Raw genomic sequence first — 23,045 nt, 5'->3', positions numbered from 1 at the left:
CCGGGACGCGTCCCACTCTGCCCACTCTCTAGGGGTCGGCCTGTCCCGGACCGGCGCCGGCCTCGGGCGGCTCGGCTCTCCTCCCCCCAGTCGGTATGATGCAGCAGCAGTGCCGCAGGGACGGGGGAAGAGCCGAGGCCCGGCCTCCTACCCTCCCCAGTGCCCCTGGCTCATTTGTCAGTCCCCACCCCACTCTAGGCCGGCAGCTCCTTAAACTCGTACCCACCGTGCGGAGGGGCCCCGGACTGTGGGCGCTGTTTCTGAATCCTTTGGTGGGGATTCCTGGACTTCGGGGCTCTTGGAGAGACTTCCGGGCTGGTCCTGAGGGAGGGAGGGTGGTTATCTAAAAGAAGAGCAGGTGAGGGGAGTGCCCACTCCGGGCCTGCCATCCCAGCCGGGCTCTCCCCCCCCTTCTTGCTCATGGGGGCTAGAAATGCTCCTTCAGCTCTAGGTTTCCGTGGGCTCTGCTCCCCTTCTGTGGTCACAGGCTTATTTCAAGGGAAGACCCAGTGGGGTGAAGGTTGTAGGGTTCTAGAGCCATTCCTACTTCTGGTAGCAGTACCCCCCCAAGTGGACATCCTGGCTGAAAGCAGAGGTGACTCTGAGGAGAGCCTAGGGAAAGGGGGGGGTGTATTTAGGAGTCTGTGCAGTTCTTTGCCACACCCTGTGGGTTTGCTTTGAGGCCTTAGAGTTCCTTCTCCTCCCCCTGCTGCATTGCACCATGGGTATCGAAGAGGGGTTTGAGTTTGGGGGACCTGGGTCGAGCTGCTGCCTCCTATAGACCCAGACTCTGACCGGCAGCAGAGTCTGGGGCCTGACTTCGGTCCTGGGAAAGACTAGGCCGCCCTTGGGTTTCAGGCCCTGCAGGACCATCCAGACTTAGTGAGCCTCGGCCTTGGGGAGGGCTATATCCTGATGCCAGGATTCAGCTCTGGGCAGTGAGGTGCAGAGGGGAGGTGGCAGTCCTCAGAGGTGCCTCGGACTCACACCAGCACCCCCCACCCCCGTGTGTACAGCCGTGTTGCCGCCCGCTGTGCTATGAGCAGTCAGAGCGCCGTCTCCACAAGAGTTTACAAATGAAAATGGAGGAAATGTCTTTGTCTGGCCTGGATAACAGCAAACTAGAGGTGAGGGCTCCCCCACGTGTGCCTCTAGTTCTTTCTCTCGATGTCTCTACGTCGCTGTATCTGGCATTCACACCAAAGAGGAATTTGGGTAGTCAGCCTGGTTCCTTAAAGGGAATAGCCAGCCCGAAAGGTCCAAGGATCCGGAAGAAGAAAAGGACGCGAAGTCGAGATGGGGAAAATGGCAAAGCAAGCATGATTTTTGGCCAGGGCGGATTGGCAGACTTGGTTGGTGAGAGCTGCGCTCAGTCCAGGGGCTGGGGCTCTCCCGACCGTCGCTGTTCTCCCCTGGGCCCAGGCCATCGCTCAGGAGATATACGCGGACCTGGTTGAGGATTCTTGCTTGGGATTCTGCTTTGAGGTACACCGGGCTGTCAAGTGTGGCTACTTCTTCCTGGACGACACGGACCCTGATAGCATGAAGGATTTTGGTGAGCTTCAGGGTTGAAGGAGAGCAGTCCAGCCCTGCCCTGGGGGTGCTTGGAGGTGCCTTCTCTGGAAATCGAGCCAGAAGTGGTGCCTGGAGCTCCTGCGAGCTTCGAGCTTCGGCAGGGGGGTTCACGAGGCCATGGGGCCGTGGGCGGGAACGCGAGGGGAGGGTCCCCTGCCTGCCCTGATCGCCACGCCTCTCCTGTCCCCAGAGATCGTGGACCAGCCGGGGTTGGACATCTTTGGACAGGTTTTCAACCAGTGGAAGAGCAAGGAGTGTGTTTGCCCCAATTGCAGCCGCAGCATTGCCGCCTCCCGCTTTGCCCCACATCTGGAGAAGTGCCTGGGAATGGGCCGGAACAGCAGCCGGATCGCCAACCGCCGGTGAGGGCCTCTCCCGCTGCCGGATCCCAAGCCGCGCGTCTTTTGTACCCTGCGTGGCGAAGGCCCTCGGGGGTGGTGGGGCACAGGCCCCGGCTGCTCCGCTGTACCTCTGAAGCCGGGAGGGGCGGGGGGCGGGGGCGAGAGGGGGCCAGCTCGACGTGTCCTCTTTCCCTCCCGTCGGCAGGATTGCCAATAGCAACAATATGAACAAGTCGGAGAGCGACCAGGAGGATAACGATGACATCAATGACAACGACTGGTCCTATGGCTCAGAGAAGAAAGGTGTTCGGGGGTCGGGGGAAACTTGGGGGAGGGCAGGGGGAGGTGGGTAAGTGGGAATTGGGAGTGTGGTGGTCGCAAGTTTTCATCTCAAATGAGGAGAGGAGAGCGTAGCTTTGTACTTTTCTGAAGGGGTCCTCAGATCGAGAACTGAAAGCGACCCTGTTCTTTGTCCTTTTTGCCCTCCACAGCCAAGAAGAGAAAATCAGACAAGGTGAGAGCCGGGGCAAGCATGAGGGAAATTTGGGCGAAGGACAGATACCCGCCCCTTTGGGCAGGGCGTCCTCGGGTATCTTGGCTCAAGTCTGAGGTCATTGGGTGCCTCTCTGGGTTTCGGGCCGAGGGTGTCTGCGGTGGGCAGGGGGGCAGCAGAGGCCCTGGGGGGTGGGGGAGGAGGGAATCGGGGTAGATGGGCCTCTTACTGGGGAGGAAGAGTAGCAATTTGAGGATGTTTCTTTGTCAAATCTTTTTTCCTTCCCTGGGTTCTCGGCTCCCCCTTATCGTTACCCTTTCCCCAAAGCTATGGTATCTCCCATTCCAGAACCCCAATTCCCCTCGAAGATCCAAGTCTTTAAAACACAAAAATGGTAAGTGGGTCTTGAGCAANAGGGGTATCGAGGGAGGGCCTGTGATCCTTCTGTCACCCCCACTTCCTCTCTGGTTATTTTCAGGGTTCTCTGTCTGTACCTCTGCATCAAACACCCTTCCCCTTCTTTTTTCTTCTTCAGGGGAACTTAGCAATTCGGATCCTTTTAAGGTGAGTAGGTGCTGCCCCTCTCAGGTTCTCTCTCGTTTTCCTTGTTGGGAGTTGGGGGCAGGGACTTGGACAGGTGGGGTCAGGATGCTGATGGCCCGGAGCACTAGATGGGGTAGCTAGGTCTTGTATATTTACGGTCTTGCTGGGTCCCAGCCCCTCCCCGGTGGGCAGGTGGGACGGGAAGAGTCACTGGAACACGGCTGGGCAGGCCCATGTAGAAAAGGATGAGAGGGATGGGTTCCCCAGCCCCACTGTCCCCTCCCCGCTGGGCTGCCCCTTCTCTGACCTGTGCCTTTGGTTCTTGCCCAGTATAACAACTCAACTGGGATCAGCTACGAGACCCTGGGGCCGGAGGAGCTGCGTAGCCTGCTCACCACGGTGAGAGACCCGGGAAGGGAGGGCCCTTGGGAGTGGGCCAGAGCCACAGGCAGCACTTGCGTCCCTGGAGGGAGGCTGGTGACAGCAGGCAGGGCCATGTAGCTCACTCTCTCTGCAGTTAGGTTTCCTGGCCAGCGGGGGTCTGGGACAGTCTGCTCTGGACACCCCGGGACCATTTCTGCTTGTGCAGTCTAGTGTTTGTACAGAGGAGAATATCTAGTGCCTAGAGTGGGCTCTCCTCCGCCCCTCCTTTCAGCTTCTATTTCTCTTCCAGCAATGCGGGGTGATTTCTGAACACACCAAGAAGATGTGCACAAGGTGAGCTCGGAACCTAGAAGGGGGGCGGGGGAGCCCTCCTGCACACCCATCCTGGGCATGGCGTGGGAGTGCCCATGGACTTCAGCAGTGGGTCTCCCATTCTTCCCCTCCCTCCTCCAGTGGTCAGGCCTTCGGCCACAATCTGGGGGCTCTCTGTTTATCCCCGCCCCCCTGTCTGTCCGTTCCTCCCGCCTCTGCTGAGGGAAGGGGCTGCACCTGTGTTCCTCCCGCCCTTCCTGCCTGGTCAGGAGAGTCTGATGAATTCTGCCCTTGCCAGGTCCCTGCGCTGCCCCCAGCACACAGATGAGCAGCGGCGAGCCGTGCGGATTTACTTCCTCGGGCCCTCAGCGTAAGCGACCATTCGCGAGGGGTGGTGGGTTGTGAGAGATGGAGACTGGGACCAGTATCCCTCAAGCCCTTCTTCGGCCCCTCCCCTTTCCAGCGTCCTTCCAGAGGTCGAGAGTTCCCTGGATAACGACAGCTTTGACATGACTGACAGCCAGGCCCTGATCAGCCGGCTTCAGTGGGACGGCTCCTCTGATCTCTCACCCTCTGATTCAGGCTCCTCCAAGACGAGTGAGAATCAGGGTTGGGGTCTAGGTAGGTGACACATCTGGGCCCTCCCCCGGGCGCTCTGCTGAAGCCGAGGGTGCGGGGACACCTGTGTTCTCCTGACCCAGCCCAACCCTCCTCCCTCGGGCCTTTCTTTTCAGGTACCAACAGCTCCGAGTCACGGAAAACCAAGAAAAAGAAATCCCATCTGAGCCTGGTAGGGACTGCCTCCGGCCTAGGCTCCAACAAGAAGAAGAAGCCAAAGCCACCGGCACCCCCGACGCCCAGCATCTACGATGACATCAACTGACTTGGGTGCAAGGGATAGCCTTTGGCTGAGCAGAGCCCTCTCTCCCAACCCCCACCCAGGTGGCAAAGCCTGGCAAATGGACGGCTGCTGGGGGTTTGGGCTTGGGAAGCTTGGTGGGCCAGGCAAGCAGAGGATCCAGTCATGCGCCCCTGGGGGGTGTCAGGGTCCTCTGCGAGGGAGCGCGACCCCTTGGCGTGCAGGACTCAGACCTGGACATGTTATGCCTCGGACATAAGTTTGGTGGGGAGGCGGTTTTCCTATTTATTCTGTGAGTTACTGGATGTCCAGCTAGGCCAGGGGCCTGACCTGGGCACTGTGCCAGGGCACTGCCTGCCCCCCCCACCCCAGGAACTGGACTAAGCCCTGCCGAGGGGCCTCGTGGCTTACCCGGGAGGCTGTGGGTTGGAAGCTGAGCCTGGAGGGGGCCTCCCCCAGCCGCCCTCGGCAATGTGAATGGGTCCGGTGCTTGGAGCTGAGGGGCAGGGCTGGGCGTGTCCTGTCTGCGCGCAGAGTCCTAGCAAATGCCCCCAGTCCCAGGGGCAGGCAGGCACGGCAAGCTGTCTGCTGAGGTGGGTGTCCGGAACTGCCACCGCCTCCCCTGCCCCTCACAGGGGCAGCCCTTTCCCCTCAGTCCCCACGGGCCTCCTTGGCAGCAGGAGCTGTCCTTTTGTTGTTGGGTGCCAGGAAAGGGCCTCCAGCCTCTACAGCTTCAAGGGGTGAGCAGGGGGAGGGTAGGAAGAGGGAGCTGTGTATCAAAAGACTCCCCCCCCTACCTTTCCTCCCTGACCCAGGGCTGGTGAGGAGTGGGGCCCCAAGGTGAGAGGGAACGGTGCTGCTTTATTTGAAATGTTTTCTTACCTCATTCCCTGCCCCAGGAAGGGGCCCAGCCTCACCCTCCTGGGGTGGCCCCATGTTCCTCCCGCCTACCCTGCCCCACTGCCCTAGCAGGGCAGCCCGAGTTCCCAACTGCTGCTTGCTGACCCCCCTCTTTCACCTTGACCAGCTTCAGTTCCTCTCTCGATGCTCCTGCCTCCGAAGCCTGCCCTGTGTCCCCTTCTTTAGCCGCTTTTAAGTTATTTATTCTGTACTTGTGGTTTGGGGCTCTGAGGAAAATCCTGATCTTTTACCTCCCCCCCCCCCCTTGCTAGGAGTGGGGTGGGAAGAGGCTAGTCTCCGTGCTCTGGGTCGTCAGTGGAGGGGGAAGGGATGTCATGCCCTTCTGTGGGACTGCCCTGCCAGCACGGCCACCTGCCTGGTCTGCGTCCTGAAGAGATCTGCCATCCCACGTCCGTGTGGGCGCCATCACTCCCAGGAGCCGAGCCGGAGGACTGCAGTCTGGGCCGGCGCAGAGCTGACTGATGACACGGGCACGGAGTTGACCCTGAGCTGTGTTGTCCGGCGCTTGCTGGATGTGTCCCCCGCCCTCTTCCCAGGAGGAGCCATCCCACATTTGGGTAGCTAGTACCCAGGACTGGTTGGACTGATTTGGGTTAGGGACCCTAGAGGGTTAAGGGAACAACAAGAGATAGGGCTGCAGTCCCCTGTCTGNCGTGGCTGACGCCTGGTTACAAATTGGTTTTTAACCCAAGAATTGTGATTATTTTTTAAAAAGCCAAAACACATTTTGGCAGGAGTCAGAATAAATCCTGGGGCCTGGGCTCCTCTGTTCTCGACCCTCCATAGCCTTCTCCCTCAAGGGGAAGCCAGAAGGGAAGGAGGATTTCAGCCAGCCTCCAGCCTGCTCCCAAATGAAGTCTTGGGAGTGGGTTGAAGGTGGAGGGAGGAAGGCCATGGGCCATTCTCCCTTCTGAGAGGCAGCTGCAGCTCAGGCCCTACCGTACCCTTTCCCCTCTGGCCTCTCCCTTTCCCCCTTCTGGTTGGAGGAGGGAGAAGTGGGAAGTAGTTTGGGAACTGGTTTGTCCACATCCACTTCCCCATTGTTCCTTGGCCCGCCCTCAGGGCAGAGCCCCCTGCCCAAGCTGGGTAAGAGATGGGCTTGGTCCAGCAGGGACCCTGAGGGAGCAAACCCTTTCCTTCCGGGGAGAGTGTGCCCCCCCACCCTACCATGTAGTTGAACAGGGGCTAGGAGCTCCCCACTCCCCTCTAACAGCAGGCTGTGTGGGTTTCAATTCCCATCCTTCCCACCCCGGCTAGGTGTCGTCAACCCTGTATCCTATCATGTGTCTGAGTGTGTGTGGGGGGGGTTCTGTACTAATTTCCATGGCCGGTGGCTTTTCCTTCCATGCATCACTCCCCCCCGCATGCCCAGGGGCCACCCGCCTGGCATTACCGCATGCTGGGGTCATTGGGGGAGGGGGGTGGGGCTCACGCTGTCCTGTGGTCTTGAGATTTTTATTTTTGCATATGTAATCCATCCTGTACAGGTAGCTAACTTTGTAAACGCTGTGTATTTCCCTTGCCCCCATGGCTGCTGGTGTAAATAAACTGCATCTCCCGTTGGTAGCCCAGCCTATCCACCCTCATTACCATGTCGATGGGGACAGAGCAAAGCCATTCTCTTAATGTCACAGAAGGAGGCTCCACAGCCACAAAATGGAACTTTATTTAGTCACAGACACTGACCCTCCATCCACGAGCCCCAGAGGCAAGGGCCTGGGGCCCAGGGCTCCATACCCAGAGCTCGCCCTTGGAGCTGGGCAGGGTAGGACACTGGCCGAGGGCCAGAGCGGTCTCTTGCTTACAGCCTTAGGCCTAGGGTAGCAGCAGCTGTGGCTTGGCCTCTCCCAATGCTGGGGGCTTGGCTTCGTGCCCCAATCCCCTTCCTGACTGAGCTCTATAAAGGACTATTAAAAAAAAAAATACAAGCAAAGTGCTTTGAAAAGAGGGGAGAACACTGGAAACTATCCAGAACACAGAGAACACCCTATTCCTGCTACAGGGGTGGAGGGAGAAGGTAGAGGCAGCTAGGTGCCTAGAGGGGAAGCGGACACAACCTTCATTCCTGCTGTGTGACTTTAGTCCCAAAAGATGAATATTCCCTTAAGAAACAGAAAAAGACTCCAGGCTCCCTACAGAAGTATGCTGGGGCCATGCTGAGCCGCCCTGGCAGGCGGCCCTGGGTTCCGAGGAGCAGACATGCAGGACAATGGAAAGAGCTAGGGCCACGGCTGGGAGGGAACCCTCAGGGCCCAGGCTGCCCACCGAGCTAGACCACCAGCCCGGCTCTGAATTCCAGGACCCTAAAAGTGAAAGAAGATGACATCCTCGTTTCCTACCTGAGTTGTGCTTGCACAGAGGGGATGTCTGTCGGTACTGTCGTGGACGTGAAGGGGAGGCCCTGTACCTGCCTCCCATATCCTGAGGAGGAGGACCCACCGCATCCTTTCCACCCCTCCCTCCCAAGCCCTTGGGCCCAGCTCTGGCCAGGGAAGGGGGGAGGCCATAAAGGAGAAAGACCATGCCTTTCATTTTTCTCCCTATGTCCTTATCGTCCATACATCCCAAATACTAGGAAGCTGAAAAAGACCGTGACCCCCACCAGGGAGACCGTGGCAGGTGCCGTGAAGAACTGGCGGTAGTTGATACGGAAGTACCAGACCACACCCAACAGCACCACAAACACAGGCACCATGAGGCTGCCCACACTGACGCCAAGGCTGGGGGGCTCAGCAGCCGAGGAGGGGGCCAGGGATGCTGAGGGGCCTGGAACAGCTGACCCTGGGGGGGAGCGGTGGCAGTGAATCACACAGTTGTCGGTAATGTTCAGCGAACGCAGCGTGCGGGCCGGATCCTGCAGCAGACGGCCCTGGTAGATCAGTTTCATCTGGCTCTCTTGCCCAGGGAAGTATTTACTGTACGGAGGGGAGAGGCGGAAGGAAACACAGAAGGCGAGGAATGAGAAGGCAAACAGGCCTAGACCAACAGAGCAGGGCAATGAGGGAAAAACCGAAAGGTGAGTTTCTAGGAAGTATCCCAGACAATCCTAGCGGGGGCCGGACGGACCCGACACATCCCTGTGGAGCCCAGCCTCCTCCCAGGTGACCAAGGGCCCGAGGGCGCGGGGTCCAAGCAGCCGCCCACCCTCCAGTCCACTCACCTCTTCAGGGCACCCACAGTGTCCTCCGGCCTGGCCACAGCCAGCTCCTCGGTGTCATTGAGGAATTTGAGCCGCACGTTGATGAGGCCAGGGCTGGGAGGGAGGCAGCTGCTGTCCTCAGATCTCAGGGGGGCCTCTGGACCGCTGCTTTCCGGGCCCGCTGGTCTCTTGGTCAGGCCTTGGATGTCGAGCAGATGCTCAAGGCTCGGCTCAGTACCACCCCCAGCTCCAGGCTCCCCTGAGGAATCTCCCCCACCTTCGCCGGCCTCTTCAGCCTTCTCTTCGCCACCCTCTGATGCATGGGGAAGTTCGGTTGGCTCGGGGGGGCCTTGGCCTGCTACTAGGTGGTCCACATGTCCCAGGTGGAGAACGGATGTGTCGCCAGCTGACACAATGGCGCCCAGGTTCCCGCTGTCTGCTACGTAGGTAGAGAGCCAAGCTAGGACCAAGGCTAGAATCAGCACCACCACGCCAGCCACCACAGTCACCTCATTACCCACCCCCTCAATGAGGGTGACATCAGAGAGCTCCATGGCCTGGCTGCTGGCTGGGTCGACACTGCAGGAACAAAGAGGGACAGCATAAGCAGGGCACGTGGGGTGGCAATCAGGTCCCGAGTCTGTTTACGTTTTAACTGATCCAGCCCAGAAAGAAAAATGGGAGTTTGGTTCCCCACAGAAGGGGGAACAAACCTTCCTGCCTCTGGAGCCCCAACCTAAAGCTACGGACTCACCTTTGGCCTCCAATGTGAAACACAAGCTTTTGGGTCTCACCCCTTTCCTCTCTCACCTTTCAACCTCCCAAGGGCCTGGATCATCAGGAAAACTTCAGGACTCTTGTTGCGGCTCGTTGTTGCTTTTTTTTGGGGGGGGGGGGGGCGAGAACATGTGCCTCTCTGAGCCCTGAGTTTCTCTAGGATTTCTATCACTTGGTCCAGCGACTGTGGCCCCCCGAGAAGCCTCCAAGGAGGCTTCAGAGAGACCCATTTTATTTTAGGGCCTTCTGCAGGCACGGGGCAGCCACTCTTGCCAGACTCTCTCATGTTAACCCCTGCCTCGTTCATGGTCGCATATTCAGGTCCAGATGTCCAGAACCAAAAACACTTAATTTTTCATCAGAAGCACAGTCACAGGCCACCTCAAAAGGACAATTGTGCAGGGCCCGTCGGTAGGCAATTTATGCAGCAGGCACTGTGTCTGCCGCCTCTGAGACACTTCCGGCGAGCCCCAGGGAGCGCAGGAGGATGGACACCAGAACCGCCAACCTTCTGGGTCACCAGAGGCTCCCAAATGCAAAACTGCTACCTCAGTGGAAATGGCTTTGGAAGAGGTTCCAAAAGAGCTCTCACAATCCCTTCTGTATCTCTCTTCTTGTACTGTGCAGTGTCTCCCAAGGTAGTTTCTCAGAAAGGCAGGAAAGCCTTTCTTTTTGCTCCTTCAAGTGCCTCCTCTTCCCCATGGAGAATGTGCTGCTTTCATAGCTGCCCCGGGGCAAATCCAATCTGATGAGTATCATTAATAAACGATTCTCACAAGACCTATAAAATTTCCTTATGCTTAGCTACCTGTCCGTCTCTCCCTCCTAGACTCCTGGATGACAAGGACCGCATGTATTTTTCTCTGCACCCTAGTGCCTAGCGTGATGCCAAAGAATATTAGTGGGACAGGTCAACAACTGGATAGCTTGCACATCCTTATTTAGAACATGGGCCCTGGAGTAAAAAGAAAAACACAACACTAATTATAATCCTGCTCGTGTCTCTCCCTACCTCTGTAACCTCGGACAACTTTCTCAAAGCCTCGGCTTTCTCATCAGTAAAATGGTGTTAAAAACAGTACCTACCTCATAAGGTTGTTTTGACGGTGACGGGCAATCATCGAAGCAAAATACCTAGCCCAGTGTCTGGCACATTACAACGGCTCAATAAATAAACGGCAGCAATTACTTATCGCCCCCCAAAACTAGCCCCTGATGGTTAAGAAGGGTAATGTCACCAACCCTGATTTACAGAAAAGGAAACTGCGGCGAACAGAAGCGAAAACGACTGGCACAGACGCAGGGAAGTTTCGTGGGCGGGGGCCAAGCAGGACCCCAGGTCTCCCGTCTCGGAGGCCTCGGCTCTCTCCCCAGCCTGTGAACGACACTGACGGCGCGGTGAGGAGGGGACCCGACCCTGCCTTTTCGGAGGCGCAGGCTCCGCGCTGGGCGGTCCTATTCCCGCGGCGCTGGAGAAAAGTCCGCGGGCCCACCTGAGCCCAAAGGCTGCCTGGTCCCCGGCCGGCAAGCTCAGTTCTTCCAGCCCATAAGGGGTAGAGTCAGATGAGGGGGTCACAAACCATCCACACCCCTCAAACTTCGGGGCGGGGCTGAGGGCCTGGGGGCGGGGCTTGAGCACGCGGGGAGCCATGGGAAATTAAAGGGGGATTGCACCGGTACGGTTCCTGGATAGGGAAGGAGATCCTCACCAAAAGCGGCCAGACTAAGTGTTTTGACTTCACAAGGACGGCCCAGGGACTCACCTTTCCGTAGGGGCCGGGGGAGGGGCTGGCTATCCCCGATTCTGTCCAGGGTCCGGTTTCTTCCGGCTTCTCCCGGAAGCTGTTTGAACGAGAGACAGGAAGTCCCGCCTCCGCGCTTTGCACCGATGACGTAAAGCTACGTAAGGCGGGCTGACGTAAATGTAATCTTTAAATAAAAGGGACAGGTTTCTCAGCGGAAGGAGGGGCGGAGTCATTGTTGGCGGGATCGTCGCCCTCCCGGGGCGGGGCCACGCTCACTGGGCGGGGCCTAAGGAGCCCACGGGTGGGGTGGGGGCGGGGCCAGATGACTTGGGGGAGGTGCTTGGGAAAGGGCGTGGCTTCGCGTCTGGAACACTGAGGCTGGCTGGCACAGCTGGGCGGAACGTGAGCGGCGTTTCCCTTGCCCCAGAGTGTTCTTCCGGTCTTGCTCCCAGCCTCCCGGGCTGATTGGATTTAATACTGCTCTGTAAACGCGCCCTGAGCTCCTGGTTAGCGGGATCGGTAAGGACTGACCTCCGAAAGTTCAACTCAGGAGTAGTCGAGAAACAGGAGGCAGGTTAGTTACCAACCGGGTGCTCCCAAGAATGTGGCTCCGAGGTAGTGTGGGACCTTGGAAAATACGACGAGAAAGCATTTCAAGGAAGGCACAGAATCAGCGCAGGCTTAAGGCACAAGAAAAGTCGCACAGAAAAAGGGAAAAAAGGTTCATCTCCCAAGAGCTCATTCGGAATTTTGCACTTAAAATTCTCTCGGGGTGCCTAGGTTGGCTCGGTTGGGGGTGTAGTGTGAGCCCCATGTTGGATATAGAGATTATTTAATTTTTCTGTTTTGTTTTTGTTTGTTTTTCAAAAGACGTAAAGGTTTTTCTTGTTTGCTGGTGAACTATTGAATGAAGTATAAAAAAGGCACACAGGGCAAACTCATAAGTGAAGAGCTCGGTGTTTTTCACCAATTGAACGTACCAGTAGAGGGGCGCCCGGTGGCTCAGTCAGTTGAGCGTCCGACTCCAGCTCAGGTCATGATCTCATGGTTCGTGGGTTCGAGCCCCAGTTTGGGCTCTGTGCTGACAGTTAGTTCAGAGCCTGGAGCCTGTTTCAGATTCTGTGTCTCCTTCCCTCCCTCTCTCTCTAACGCTGCTCACGCTCTCTCTCTCAGAAATAAATAAAACATAAAAAAAAAAAGAACATACCAGTGGAACCCGCACTCATAAAAACATAAATAATGACCCCATAACCGCCCTTCATGTCCTCTTCCAGCCGCTGAGGAAGAGTAGTCAGTCTGACTTCTGTCATCATAGATTAGTTTTCTGTTTTTGTACTTTGTATGAATGGAGTCAAACCGTTCAGCTTTTTTTTTGGTTTGAGTCTTATTGGGAGATAACACATAAATTTACAGTTTTGCATTTTATTCATTTATTTATTTGCTTGTTGATTTGTGTTTTAGAGAGAGCAGGCGTAAATGGGGGAGAGGGGCAGAAGGAGAGAGAGAGAATCTTAAGCTCAGCTTGGAGCCTGATTTGGAGCTCAATCCCACAACCCCAGAATCATGACCTGAGCTGAAACCAAGAGTGGGATTCTTCTTTTTTTTTTTTTCTGAGAGAGAGAGAGAGACAGTGTGAGCAGGGGAGGGTCAGAGAGAGAGGGAGTTACAGAATCTGAAGCAGGCTCCAGGCTCTGAGCTGGCAGTCAGCACAGAGCCTGATGGGAGGCTCAAACCCACAAACCGTGAGATCATGACCTGAGCGGAAGTTGGACGCTTAACCAGCTGAACCACACAGGCGCCCCAAGAGTCAGGTTCTCATCGGACCAAGCCACCAAGGTGCACCTGTTTTATTATTTAAGTAATGTCTACACCCAACCTGAGGCTGAAACCCATGACCTCAAGATCAAGAGTTATATACTTTACCTCCTGAGCTAGACAGGCGCTCCCATTTTAACCGTTTTAAGTGGCTAAGCATTAAGGACATTCATAATGCTGTACACCCATCGCCACTATCCGTTTCCTATACCCATGCCTCCTTCCCACCTCTGTTGTGCTTTCTGTCTATGAATTTTCCTATTCCAGGAAAGTCATATAAGTGGAATCACACAATATTTATCTTTTTTGTATCTGGCTTGTTTCACTTAACCATGTTTTCAAGGATCGTCTGCTTTGGGGTGCCTGGGTGGCTCAGTCGGTTGGGAGTCCGACTTCGGCTCAGGTCGTGATCTCACGGTTTGTGGGTCGAGCCCTGCATCAGGCTCTGCGCTGACAGCTCAAAGCCTGGAGCCTGTTTCAGATTCTGTGTCTCCCTCTCTCTCTGACCCTCCCCTGCTCATGCTGTCTCTCTCCCTCTCTCAGAAACAAATAATAAAACATTAAAAAAAAAAAAAGGATCATCTGGTTGTAGACTCTATCAAAACTTCATTCCTTTTTAAGACTGAATAATATTCCATCGTATGTATGTAGCACGTTTTCTTCATCCGTTAATCTGTCAATGGACATTTGTGTTGTTTCCACCTTGTGGCTGCTGTGAGTAGTGCTGCTGTGAACGTTGATGTACAAGTATCTATTTGAGTTCCCGCTTTCAATTATTTTTTCTGGCTTCGTTTGATCAACAGTATGTTTGTGAAATACAAGATATTTCTTTTAGTGTTGATTTATTTTTGAAAAAGAGAGAGAGCGCAAGTGGGGGAGGGACAAAAAGAGAGGGAGACACAGAATCATAAACAGGCTCTCTCTCCTCTCTCTCTTACTGTCAGTATGATCTTGTTGTCAGTGTTTGGTTCCTTCCTTTTTTCATTAATTATATACCATGAAGCATTTCCTATGTCCCTGAATATTTTTATAGCATCACAGCATAGCTTTAAATAGAGCTCAACAGTATTATCTTCCATGTTGCACCGTAATTCTTTTAAGTGTTCATTTATTTTTGAGAGACAGAGCATGAGCGGGGAAGAGGCAGAGAGAGAGGGAGACAGAATCTGAAGCACTGTCAGCACAAAGCCCGACATGGGACTTAAACTCATGAGCCCTGAGATCATGACCTGAGCCAAAGTCAGAGGCTCAACCAACAGCCACCCGGGTACCTCCCTGTTGCATCTTAATTTTAAGCTAATTATCTCATTTGGATGGACATTTAGATTGTTTTCAGTACGTTGTTCTTAAAGAGTGTTTTGATAAACATTTTTGTGTGCCTTTGATGGCAGATTTGTGTACACACCCATGACTCTTTCCCTAGGATAGATTCCTAAGAATGGAATTGCTGGATCAAAGGGTGTTCACGTTATTAAGGTTTTTGATACATGCCCTCTAGAAGGTTGTATCCATTTCCATTCCCATAGCAGCGTGAGTGGCACCCACTACCATTTCCTTCCCCAAAAAACAAGGTGGAGGCTAGTGAGAACACGGATTAATGGGGGAGGTTCTGAGAGATGAGAATCCTGATAGAAGATCCTATAAGGAGGAAAGAACAGAGGAAAGAGGGGACGTGAAAATAGAGGTTATCTCAGGGCGCCTGGGTGGCTTAGTCGGTTAAGCGTCCGACTTTCGCTTAGGTCATGATCTCGCGGTTCATGGGTTCGAGCCCCGCGTCGGGCTCTGTGCTGACTGCCAGCTCAGAGCCTGGAGCCTATTTCAGAGTCTGTGTCTTCCTCTCTCTCTGACCCTCCCCTGCTCATGCTGTCTCTCTCTCTCTCTCTCTCTCCTAGAAATAAATAAAAATATTAAAGAAAAAAAAAAGAAAATAAAGGCTATCTCAGAAGAGAATACTTGACTGGGCAGTGACTTCTGACACCCAGGAGGGCGGAGCCAGGGGCTAGGGCTGCCCCGCACAAGAGGCTGGAAATCTGGCCTTTTCACTGCCCCAGCTACCTCATCAATCCATCTGGGAGCTAGGTACAAACGCTCTGTGTTCCGCACGCTGCATGGACCGACTTCTGCCAGAACGCTGATCGTACTGTATTGTCGTTTTTCTTTTCTTTTTTCTTTTCTTTTCTTTCTTTTCTTTTCTTTTCTTTTCTTTTCTTTTCCTTTTTTTTCTTTTCTTTTCTTTTTTCTTTCCTTTCCTTTCCTTTCCTTTCCCTTTTCCTTTCCTTTCCTTTCCTTTCCTTTCCTTTCCTTTCCTTTCCTTTCCTTTCCTTTCCTTTCTTTTCTTTTCCTTTTCCTTCCTTCCTTCCTTCTTTCTTTCTCCAAAGTCCTTAAAGCAGGAGCTGTGTTTTTGTTTTTGTTTTGCTTTTTTGTTTTTTTTTACTCAACTATCCCCCAGATCCAGTCCAGTGTCTGCCTGCAGGAGTTAACTTGGTAAAGATTTATTAAATAAATGATGGATGGATTTGGAGAAGTTGGAGGGAAGTGATGGGGAATTTGAGAGAGCTCTCTTACCTGCTGGCCAAAGTGAAATCCTTAGATAGCCGGGGCAGGGAGGAAAGTGGATGGAACGGAAAAGGAAGGACTGGCCCGGGATGAGGTAGACTTCGAATGCTCAGCCTCTGGGACGAAGGGTTGATAAAAGTGGAGGTTGGCATAATGTATAGAATTGTAGAATCACTGCGTTGTACGCCCGAAACTAATATAACATTGTAGGTCAACCATACTTCAATAATGACAAAAAAATTTTTAAGTTTATTTATTTTTGAGAGAGAGAGAGAGCAAGTGAGCAGGGGAGAGGCAGAGAAAGAGGAAGAGAGAAAGAATCCCAAGCGACGCTCTGCGTTCTTAGCGCAGAGCCCTGAGACCCCAACGTGGATGCTTAACTGACTGAGCCACCCAGGAGCCCCCAGAAGTAAACAATTAAAATTGTTGTTGTTGTTTTTAAATATTTTTATTTCTAGGAGAGAGAGAGAGAAAGTGTGAGCAGTGGAGGGTCAGAGAGAGAGANGGCATAATGTATAGAATTGTAGAATCACTGCGTTGTACGCCCGAAACTAATATAACATTGTAGGTCAACCATACTTCAATAATGACAAAAAAATTTTTAAGTTTATTTATTTTTGAGAGAGAGAGAGAGCAAGTGAGCAGGGGAGAGGCAGAGAAAGAGGAAGAGAGAAAGAATCCCAAGCGACGCTCTGCGTTCTTAGCGCAGAGCCCTGAGACCCCAACGTGGATGCTTAACTGTCTGAGCCACCCAGGAGCCCCCAGAAGTAAACAATTAAAATTGTTGTTGTTGTTTTTAAATATTTTTATTTCTAGGAGAGAGAGAGAGAAAGCGTGAGCAGTGGAGGGTCAGAGAGAGAGAGACACAGACTCTAAAATAGGCTCCAGGCTTTGAGCTGGCAGTCAGCACAGAGCCCGATGTGGGGCTGGAACCCACGAACCGCGAGATCATGACCTAAGCGAAAGTCGGACGCTTAACCGACTAAGCCACCCAGGCGCCCCACAATTAAAATTGTTTTTAATTTTTTAAGTATAGTTTATTGTCAAATTGGTTTCCATACAACACGCAGTGCTCATCCCAATATGTTTATTTATTTTTGAGAGAGAGAGATTGAGACGAAGAAAGTCAGGAAGAGAGAGAGAGAGAGAGAGAGAGAGAGAGGACAAGCGGGGGGAGGGGCAGAGAGAGAAGGGAACAGAAGATCTGAAGCAGGCTCTATGCTGATAGTAAAGCCTGACGTGGGGCTCGAACTCTCAAATAGCGATATCATGACCTGAGCTGAAGTCAGACGCTTAACCCACGGGCACCGAGGTGCCCCTAAACATTTTTTTTTTTAAGAGAAGAAAAAGAAACCAGGAAGGTTGAGTCTGGCAAAAGATGTATTTTATGAATGTGTAGAGCGAAGGACAAGAAGCAGTTACGAGTATTTTGAAAGGGATCTGCAGGGGCGCCTGGGGGGCTCAGTCGGTTAAGCATCCAACTTAGGCTCAGGTCACGATCTCATGGTTGGTGGGTTCAAGCCCACGTCGGGCTCTGTGCTGACAGCTCAGAGCCTGGAGCCTGTTTCGGCTTCTGTATCTCCCTCTCTCTGCCCCTCCCCTGTTCACACTCTGTCTCTCTCTCTCTCAAAAATAAACATTAAAAATTTTTTGAAAAAAAAAAAAAAGAAAAGGGCTTTCAGGATTGGGTGTTTGAGGGTGGAGGAATTACGAGAGGAAAAGCAAGGAAAGAACGAAGTCTGCAGTTGGGACTCTATCAGCACCCAAAGCAGGCCTCTTTTGAATATAAGAAGAAGAAGAAGAAGTTAACAGGGTATTTTAATGGATCTTAACTCCTTGGGCATTTTTCATGATATAGTTCATGAGATGTTTGCTTTTCTTAAACTATGGAATGTAGATTTATGTATTATTTTATTTTTTTGCCCAAAGTGGGGCCCTAACTCATGACCCTGAGCTCAAGACCTGAACTGAGATCAAAAGTCAGATGCTTAGGGGCGCCTGGGTGGCTCAGTCGGTTAAGTGTCCGACTTCGGCTCAGGTCATGATCTCACAGTTCATGGGTTCAAGCCCTGCGTCGGGCTCTGTGCTGACAGCTCAGAGCCTGGAGCTTGCTTCAGATTCTGTGTCTCCCTCTCTCTCTGACCCTCCCCTGCTCACACTGCCTCTGTCTCTCTCTCTCAGAAATAAATTTAAAAAAAATTTTTTTTAATTAAAATCTGTTTCTCCTGCTCTCTCTCTGCCCCTCCCCTGCTTGTGCGCACTCTCTCTCTCTTTCTTTCTTTCTCTGTCTCTCTCAAAAATAAATAAACAAACAAACAAAAAGTCAGACTCTTAACTGGGACTGAGCCCCCAGGCACCCCTGGAACTTTTTATACCTTTATGTACAATTAACGTGGGTATAGAATGGTAAATACACCTGTAAACCCAGGAATGTGTATAGTAAGTCTGTTTTACTACAAGTGCTCCTTCCCTAACCACTATATGTCATTCATCCCATGTTTGCCGATCTGATAGAGGTGTCTCTATTCTTTTGATTTCCTTCATTGGATTTCCTTCATTAGTGAGTTTTCCGTTTTTCATATTTCTTCAGTCACAAGAATCCATGAGGTATCTCTTTGTAAAACATTCGAATATGAGAATAAAACTTAAAAAAAAAAACCCACGTAGTGGCAGGGTGCCTGGCTGGCTCAGTCATATAGCACACCACTCTTGATCTCAGGGCCATGAGTTCAAGCCCCACGGTGGGCATGAAGCCTACTTCAACAGGAACAACAACGACATTTTTAAAAAAATTTCAAATATGGACCATATGTTTTTTTCTTTCTTTTTAAATGTTCATTTATTTTTGAGAGAGAGAGAGAGAAAAAACAGGGGAGAGGCAGAGAGAGAGGGAGACACAGAATTCGAAACAGGCTCCAAGCTCTGAGCCGTCAGCACAGAGCTTCACGTGGGGCTCGAACTCACGAACAGTCAGATCATGGCCTGGGCGGAAGTTGGACACTTAACCGACTGAGCCACCCAGGCGCCCCTCAAATACAGACCATAAAACGCCCAACTGTCACAGTCCTTCTCCCCTCCCCAGAGGAGAATTCTTGGGCACCTGCCTCTGGGCCTTTTTCTCTTCGTCTACAATCATGGGGCCTGGTTTTGTTTGTTTGCCATCTGTGTTGTATTCCAACCTACTTTTTTCTCTTTAACAGCAGTCTTGGGAAGCCCTTCCAAGGTGATACCTGTGCTGGTCACTTAGAGGCCCTCCCCAGTTCTCTCCTGCCGGAGGGACTACGCTTTGTACGGGCTGCGTTGTTCGCCGGAGGACAGATGTGTTTACTGCTTCCCACTTCACTGTGTCCTCCTTGCAGCCAACGCCGGGGTGAATGTTCCCGTGTGGACCAGCCTTTTGTGTAACTGGGGAGCGATGTTTAAGGGTGCTGCTAAATTGCCCCCCAAAGAGGCAATTTCCCTTCCCACCGAGAGGATGAGTAAAATTTTACGTCTTCATGGGTACTGCATATTATCAGTCTTTACAAATTCCCTCAACCTAGTGGGCGAGTATTATCTTATTATTGTTTCAATTTGAGGTTGAGCATCACCATTCATGGATTCGACAGATATGTGGGGGTCCACTCTCCGCAAAGCCCTGCACAGGCACCCAGTCACCAGTGGTGAATAAAAGATACTGTTCCTGGGGTGCCTGGGGCCTCAGTTGGTTAGGCATCCAGCTTCAGCTCAGGTCATCATCTCAAAGTTGGTGGTTTCGGGCCCCACGTCAGGCTCTGTGTTGACAGCTCAGAGCCCATAGCCTGCTTTTGATTCTGTGTCTCCGTCTCTCTACCCCTCCCCTGTTCGCCCTCTCTCTCCCAAAAATAAATAAACATTAAAAACAAAACAAAAAAACCAAACCCAGATACTGATCCCATCCTCACAGATGAGGGAAATGCAGTCTTTTATTTGCAGATGTCCCCCCCCCCGTATTTTGTCGTTTTAAAAAGTTTATTTATTTATTTTGAGGGGGGAGGGGCAGAGAGAGAGGGTGAGAGAGGCTCCCAAGCAGGCTCCATGCTGCCCAGTGGAGGGTCAAACCCATGAACTGCGAGATCATGACCTGAGCTGAAATCAGAGTCGGACGCTTAACCGACTGAGCCCCCCCGGGCGCCCCCCCAATGTTTTGTCTTTTACTTTTGCTTATGACTTAGTGCTTTTATAACCAAATTAAAAACATTTTTTTCCTGTATCCAATCTATTCCTCTTTTGTGCTTTCACCCCGGAAGATCTTCTCCTATCCCCAGATAATATACATAATCTCATATCTCTTTTGGGTTTTTTTTAAGTGGGTGTTTTGTCACAGCGGTCAGTAGGACAGGAGAGGCTGAGCTCACTGGGGTCCGCCTACTGTTAAGGGGTGGACACCTCAGCATCCAGTCCTGAGAGGGAGGCTCCCGGCATGGGCCCAGGACTAGAGAGGATTTCCCGCTCTTCTCTCTGGCCCTTTGGGTCTGCGAAATTAAAGCAAAAGTTTCTTCCAGAAAGGAGAGGTAGCTGCTCTGCATGACAAGGAACAAAACCATGTTGGCAGAAGGGAAGACCTCAGTTGCAACTCTCCGCGGGCGGAGCGTGGGCTGGGAGACAGCGGCGGGGGCTGCCCCGCCCCCTGGGACTCCTGACCCATTTCTACCCTGTGACTCCAAGTGCTAATGGCAGTGGACAGCCCAGGGTCCCTCGGCAAAAGGACTCGCCTGCAGTGGGTGCGACAGGCTCGGGGTCTGGCAGGAGCCCTTCTGTTGCTCTTACACCCTTTTCCTACCACAACAGTCACAGTTGCTCCGTGCAGAAAACTCGGCAACCACACAATAGCACAAAGGTGGGTGAGAGGCACAGAGTGAGGGGTCTTTTTTAAATTTCCTTTTTTTTTTAATGTTTATTTTTGAAAGAGAGAGACAGCGTGTGAGCGGGGGAGGGGCAGAGAGAGAAGGAGACACAGAATCCGCAGCAGGCTCCGGGCTCTGAGCCATCAGCACAGAGCACCATGCGGGGCTGGAACCCACGAACTGTGAGATCATGACCTGGGCCGAAGTCGGAGGCTCAACCGACTGAGCCGCCAAAGCGCTCCGTTTCTCAGCCGCATTTCGGCCTCACACATCCACGCTTTGATTCGGCGGCACAAATCATTTATTCGCATTCATAAAACCTGGTTTGGCTCAAAAGGTTCCTCTTAAAGATGAATGATCGTGCTGTGAACTCTGGGGCCAGAAGAGGAAGTGAGAAGGGGGGACAGCTGGGGGCTTGTCCTCCTGTCACAGGCCCTTAGAGACCACAAGTGTAGTAGTGACCATTGGTTAAGACACCGTGCGTCGCTGGTGGGGGCACAGGGGGGCATGACCGTAAATGGGTCCCAGGCGTCATGCATTTTTTCCTTCCTCAACAACCATTTGCTGAAACGTCTGTTCAAGGAATACAGTCCCAGCCTCAGCCAGGCCGATGCAGGCACAGGCTCTCATTCAAAAAGTGCAATCCAAGGAGGGCCCTGAGGAGATGGTGCTATTGGACTGATAGTGCTATTCTGTCCTCAGCTTCGACCAGGGCAAAAAATGTGGGAAGGGCATACCAGGCAGAGGGAACAGCGCATGCAGGTGCCTGGAAGCAAAGCAGACGGGCTTAGCCAGCAAACCAGCAAGGCTGAGGCCTGGTCCCAGGAACCTCCGAGGGAGGAGGGGATCAGAAGACCCGAGAGCTTGGGGGAGGCATCCGTAGAAGATGTATCGGCCTTACTGAATTTGGATTTTAGCCTGAAGATAGTGAGGAGCCCCTGAAACACATGATCAGAGCTGTGATTCCCAAAGGGAGTCCCGGCATCCTTGCAGGCCATGGGTTTCGAGACCAGTCCGTGAGGTCTTCCCTTTAAGCAGCAAAGGCAGTTTGGGCAGAGGTGGCGCAGGTACAGGCTGAGTCTGTCACTCTTGAAGAGGCCAAACAAGTACATGGCTGGCAGGGGAGGGGGGACAACAAGGATCACGCCCCCCCCCCCCCGGAGTGGGGGCTGGGTGGATGGAGGGGCCTTCCACTAAGCAAAGGAGACGGCGGTAGGTGAAGGCTGAGGCTCAGGTGGGGGTGGAGGTCGGCAAGCAGCTCAGGAAGCCAGCGGAGGGATGAGCTGACCAGGGAGGGCACACGTGGAGTGTGGACCAGAGGACCGGTCCTCCAGGGCTGCAGGGAGATGACAGATGGCGGTGGCAGAACAAACTCCGAGAGCACGCTGCCTGGGGCTCACTGGATGCGCCCCTCCACACGCAGCAGCAGGTAGTCCCTGAGGACGGGGGGCAGCGGGAGGCTGGCGGCGGCCTGGCGGCAGCGGCTCCCCAGCTGGGCACGCACCGCCAGGCGGGCCAGGTGCTGCAGCCGCCTGGGCTGGTTCACCATGCACAGGGCCGAGGTGTAGAAGGCTTCGTGCTCCTAGGCCAGGAGTGGAACGGGATCAGATGGCCCAATACCCTTGACTCTGACCTCTGAGGATAACCAGGCGCTGGAAGCCCCAGGGCATTTGCAACATGCACCCCCTCTAGGCATTTGGCGCATCTTGAAAGACTCAGATTCAGAGCCCAGAGGCCCGGCCGTGGTCACGGGAGATGGGACCGCGCTGCAGGGCAGGATCTCAGCCACAGCTGTACCCACCCCCCCAACTCCAAAGATGCCGACCCAGCCCGCTGAGAAACGCCCATGCTGGCACAAGTGAGAGAGGCAGGAGAGGTGTGTGGGATTAGAGGTTGTCCTGAGATGCTCTTGGTGGGGGGGGTCCTGGGGAAGTCCATCCTGGACAGATAAGGCCTGGGGCTCAACCTTCCTCTCCATCTCCCCCAGAGCCCAGTAGGAGCTGCGCCCCTGGGGTGGACATACATACCTGCCACAGCTCTGGGAGCACTGCCTCCACCCAGGTATCACAGGACGGCACACAAGGATAGGCATTAAGCAGGACTTCCAAGGCCCGAGGGAAGTTGGCACAGAGTTTTAGCATCTAAGAACCAAAAGAGGGGCTTAGGGTCGCCGTGACTCTCCCAACCAAGGGCAGACCCAAGTCCAGCCTAAGTCAAAGCCCCACTCACACCCAAATTTGGGAGACTAAGGTCTGAGTCCCTCCTCACGCTTTCGCATGCCTCAGTTTACCCCACCTTCAAGTGGCTGCAACTTCTTGGCCCCGACCAGTTTCCTTGGGAGCTCTTTTCTCCTTAGACACACTCCCCATTTGCCCTCAGTGGTCCTTTCCAAGGTGGGGACAGCCGGCCACAGAGCCGGGCTCTCACTCTCTTGGCACCCCTCTCCCCGGACGGCAGGGAAAGCCCAGCCATGAGCTCCCCACCCAACTGGGGCCTCCTTGCAAAGGTCTTCCTTGCGCACCTCAGGGCGCACTGGCTGGGCCCCATAGTCCAGCAGCGTGGCGAAGAGGACCTCGGGCTCCCAGTTGGGGTCGTCCTGGACGGCCTGCAGCGCGCAGTCCATGGGCGTGTGGCCCGCCCCGTTGGGCACTCCCGCGCAGGCCCCGTGGCGCAGCAGCAGCTCGGCCAGGGCCCCGCAGCCATTGGCGCAGGCGTTGTGC

The 23,045-nt window shown here is 53.7% G+C and overlaps 3 protein-coding genes and 1 long non-coding RNA gene across 10 annotated transcripts in view; 2 read left to right on the top strand and 2 right to left on the bottom strand.

Annotated features, from left to right (window-relative positions):
- Nucleotides 1-848: 848 nt before the first annotated feature.
- On the top strand, nucleotides 849-6,073 carry ATXN7L3 (ataxin 7 like 3). 4 transcript variants are annotated; one of them, XM_077747804.1, is made up of 12 exons: nucleotides 849-1,127; nucleotides 1,423-1,555; nucleotides 1,766-1,937; nucleotides 2,122-2,219; nucleotides 2,408-2,430; nucleotides 2,758-2,803; nucleotides 2,945-2,973; nucleotides 3,283-3,351; nucleotides 3,626-3,669; nucleotides 3,947-4,018; nucleotides 4,112-4,269; nucleotides 4,383-6,073. In XM_077747804.1, the coding sequence occupies exons 1-12, from the start codon at nucleotides 1,077-1,079 to the stop codon at nucleotides 4,529-4,531; spliced, it is 1,044 nt and encodes a 347-aa protein (XP_077603930.1). In that variant the 5' UTR covers nucleotides 849-1,076; the 3' UTR covers nucleotides 4,532-6,073. The 4 variants fall into 4 exon arrangements, with proteins under 4 accessions (XP_077603930.1, XP_077603928.1, XP_077603929.1 ...); XM_077747802.1 differs by having other exon boundaries at nucleotides 2,888-2,973; XM_077747803.1 differs by having other exon boundaries at nucleotides 2,737-2,803.
- A 983-nt stretch (nucleotides 6,074-7,056) lies between these two features.
- TMUB2 (transmembrane and ubiquitin like domain containing 2) lies at nucleotides 7,057-11,181 on the bottom strand. Of its 4 annotated transcripts, XM_077747798.1 has the most exons (4): nucleotides 10,431-10,680; nucleotides 10,153-10,299; nucleotides 8,589-9,146; nucleotides 7,057-8,343 (listed from the first exon to the last, which is right to left on the bottom strand). In XM_077747798.1, the coding sequence occupies exons 3-4, from the start codon at nucleotides 9,119-9,121 to the stop codon at nucleotides 7,977-7,979; spliced, it is 900 nt and encodes a 299-aa protein (XP_077603924.1). In that variant the 5' UTR covers nucleotides 9,122-9,146; nucleotides 10,153-10,299; nucleotides 10,431-10,680; the 3' UTR covers nucleotides 7,057-7,976. The 4 variants fall into 4 exon arrangements, with proteins under 4 accessions (XP_077603924.1, XP_077603925.1, XP_077603922.1 ...); XM_077747799.1 differs by lacking the exons at nucleotides 10,153-10,299; nucleotides 10,431-10,680 and adding an exon at nucleotides 11,108-11,181; XM_077747796.1 differs by lacking the exon at nucleotides 10,153-10,299.
- Nucleotides 11,182-11,486: 305 nt separating this feature from the next.
- Nucleotides 11,487-19,643, top strand: LOC144217949 (uncharacterized). The gene is made up of 3 exons (XR_013331000.1): nucleotides 11,487-11,663; nucleotides 14,797-14,983; nucleotides 18,661-19,643. It is a non-coding gene; the product is annotated as an uncharacterized LOC144217949 (long non-coding RNA).
- Nucleotides 19,644-21,721: 2,078 nt separating this feature from the next.
- ASB16 (ankyrin repeat and SOCS box containing 16) overlaps nucleotides 21,722-23,045 on the bottom strand; it is a 7,234-nt gene continuing 5,910 nt past the window's right edge. The window contains exons 3-5 of the mRNA XM_077747774.1: nucleotides 22,847-23,045; nucleotides 22,353-22,466; nucleotides 21,722-21,907 (exon numbers count right to left, since the gene is read on the bottom strand). The exon at nucleotides 22,847-23,045 is cut by the window's right edge and continues 231 nt beyond it. Of these exons, the coding sequence (XP_077603900.1) occupies nucleotides 21,722-21,907; nucleotides 22,353-22,466; nucleotides 22,847-23,045 (499 nt within the window). The remainder of the gene's footprint in view (nucleotides 21,908-22,352; nucleotides 22,467-22,846) is intronic.

The sequence above is a fragment of the Crocuta crocuta genome, unplaced genomic scaffold (assembly GCF_008692635.1).
Source record: "Crocuta crocuta isolate KB4526 unplaced genomic scaffold, BGI_CrCroc_1.0 scaffold289, whole genome shotgun sequence".
Lineage (NCBI taxonomy): Eukaryota > Metazoa > Chordata > Mammalia > Carnivora > Hyaenidae > Crocuta > Crocuta crocuta.
The sequence above is the reverse complement of the archived record's forward strand: the minus strand, read 5'-3'. Positions and strand labels throughout refer to the sequence as shown.

Excerpts from the sequence above, each read along its gene's own strand:
- ATXN7L3 (XM_077747801.1), top strand. The coding sequence starts at position 1,077 with ATGAAAATGGAGGAAATGTCTTTGTCTGGCCTGGATAACAGCAAACTA. Across the intron at positions 2,431-2,736 it reads AGAAGAGAAAATCAGACAAG|CTATGGTATCTCCCATTCCA; the intron begins GTGAGAGCCGGG and ends CTTTCCCCAAAG. Across the intron at positions 2,804-2,887 it reads GTCTTTAAAACACAAAAATG|GGTTCTCTGTCTGTACCTCT; the intron begins GTAAGTGGGTCT and ends GGTTATTTTCAG.
- TMUB2 (XM_077747796.1), bottom strand. The coding sequence starts at position 10,465 with ATGATTGCCCGTCACCGTCAAAACAACCTTATGAG. Across the intron at positions 9,147-10,430 it reads CGTCAAAACAACCTTATGAG|TGTCGACCCAGCCAGCAGCC; the intron begins GTAGGTACTGTT and ends TTGTTCCTGCAG. Across the intron at positions 8,344-8,588 it reads ACTGTGGGTGCCCTGAAGAG|TAAATACTTCCCTGGGCAAG; the intron begins GTGAGTGGACTG and ends CCCTCCGTACAG.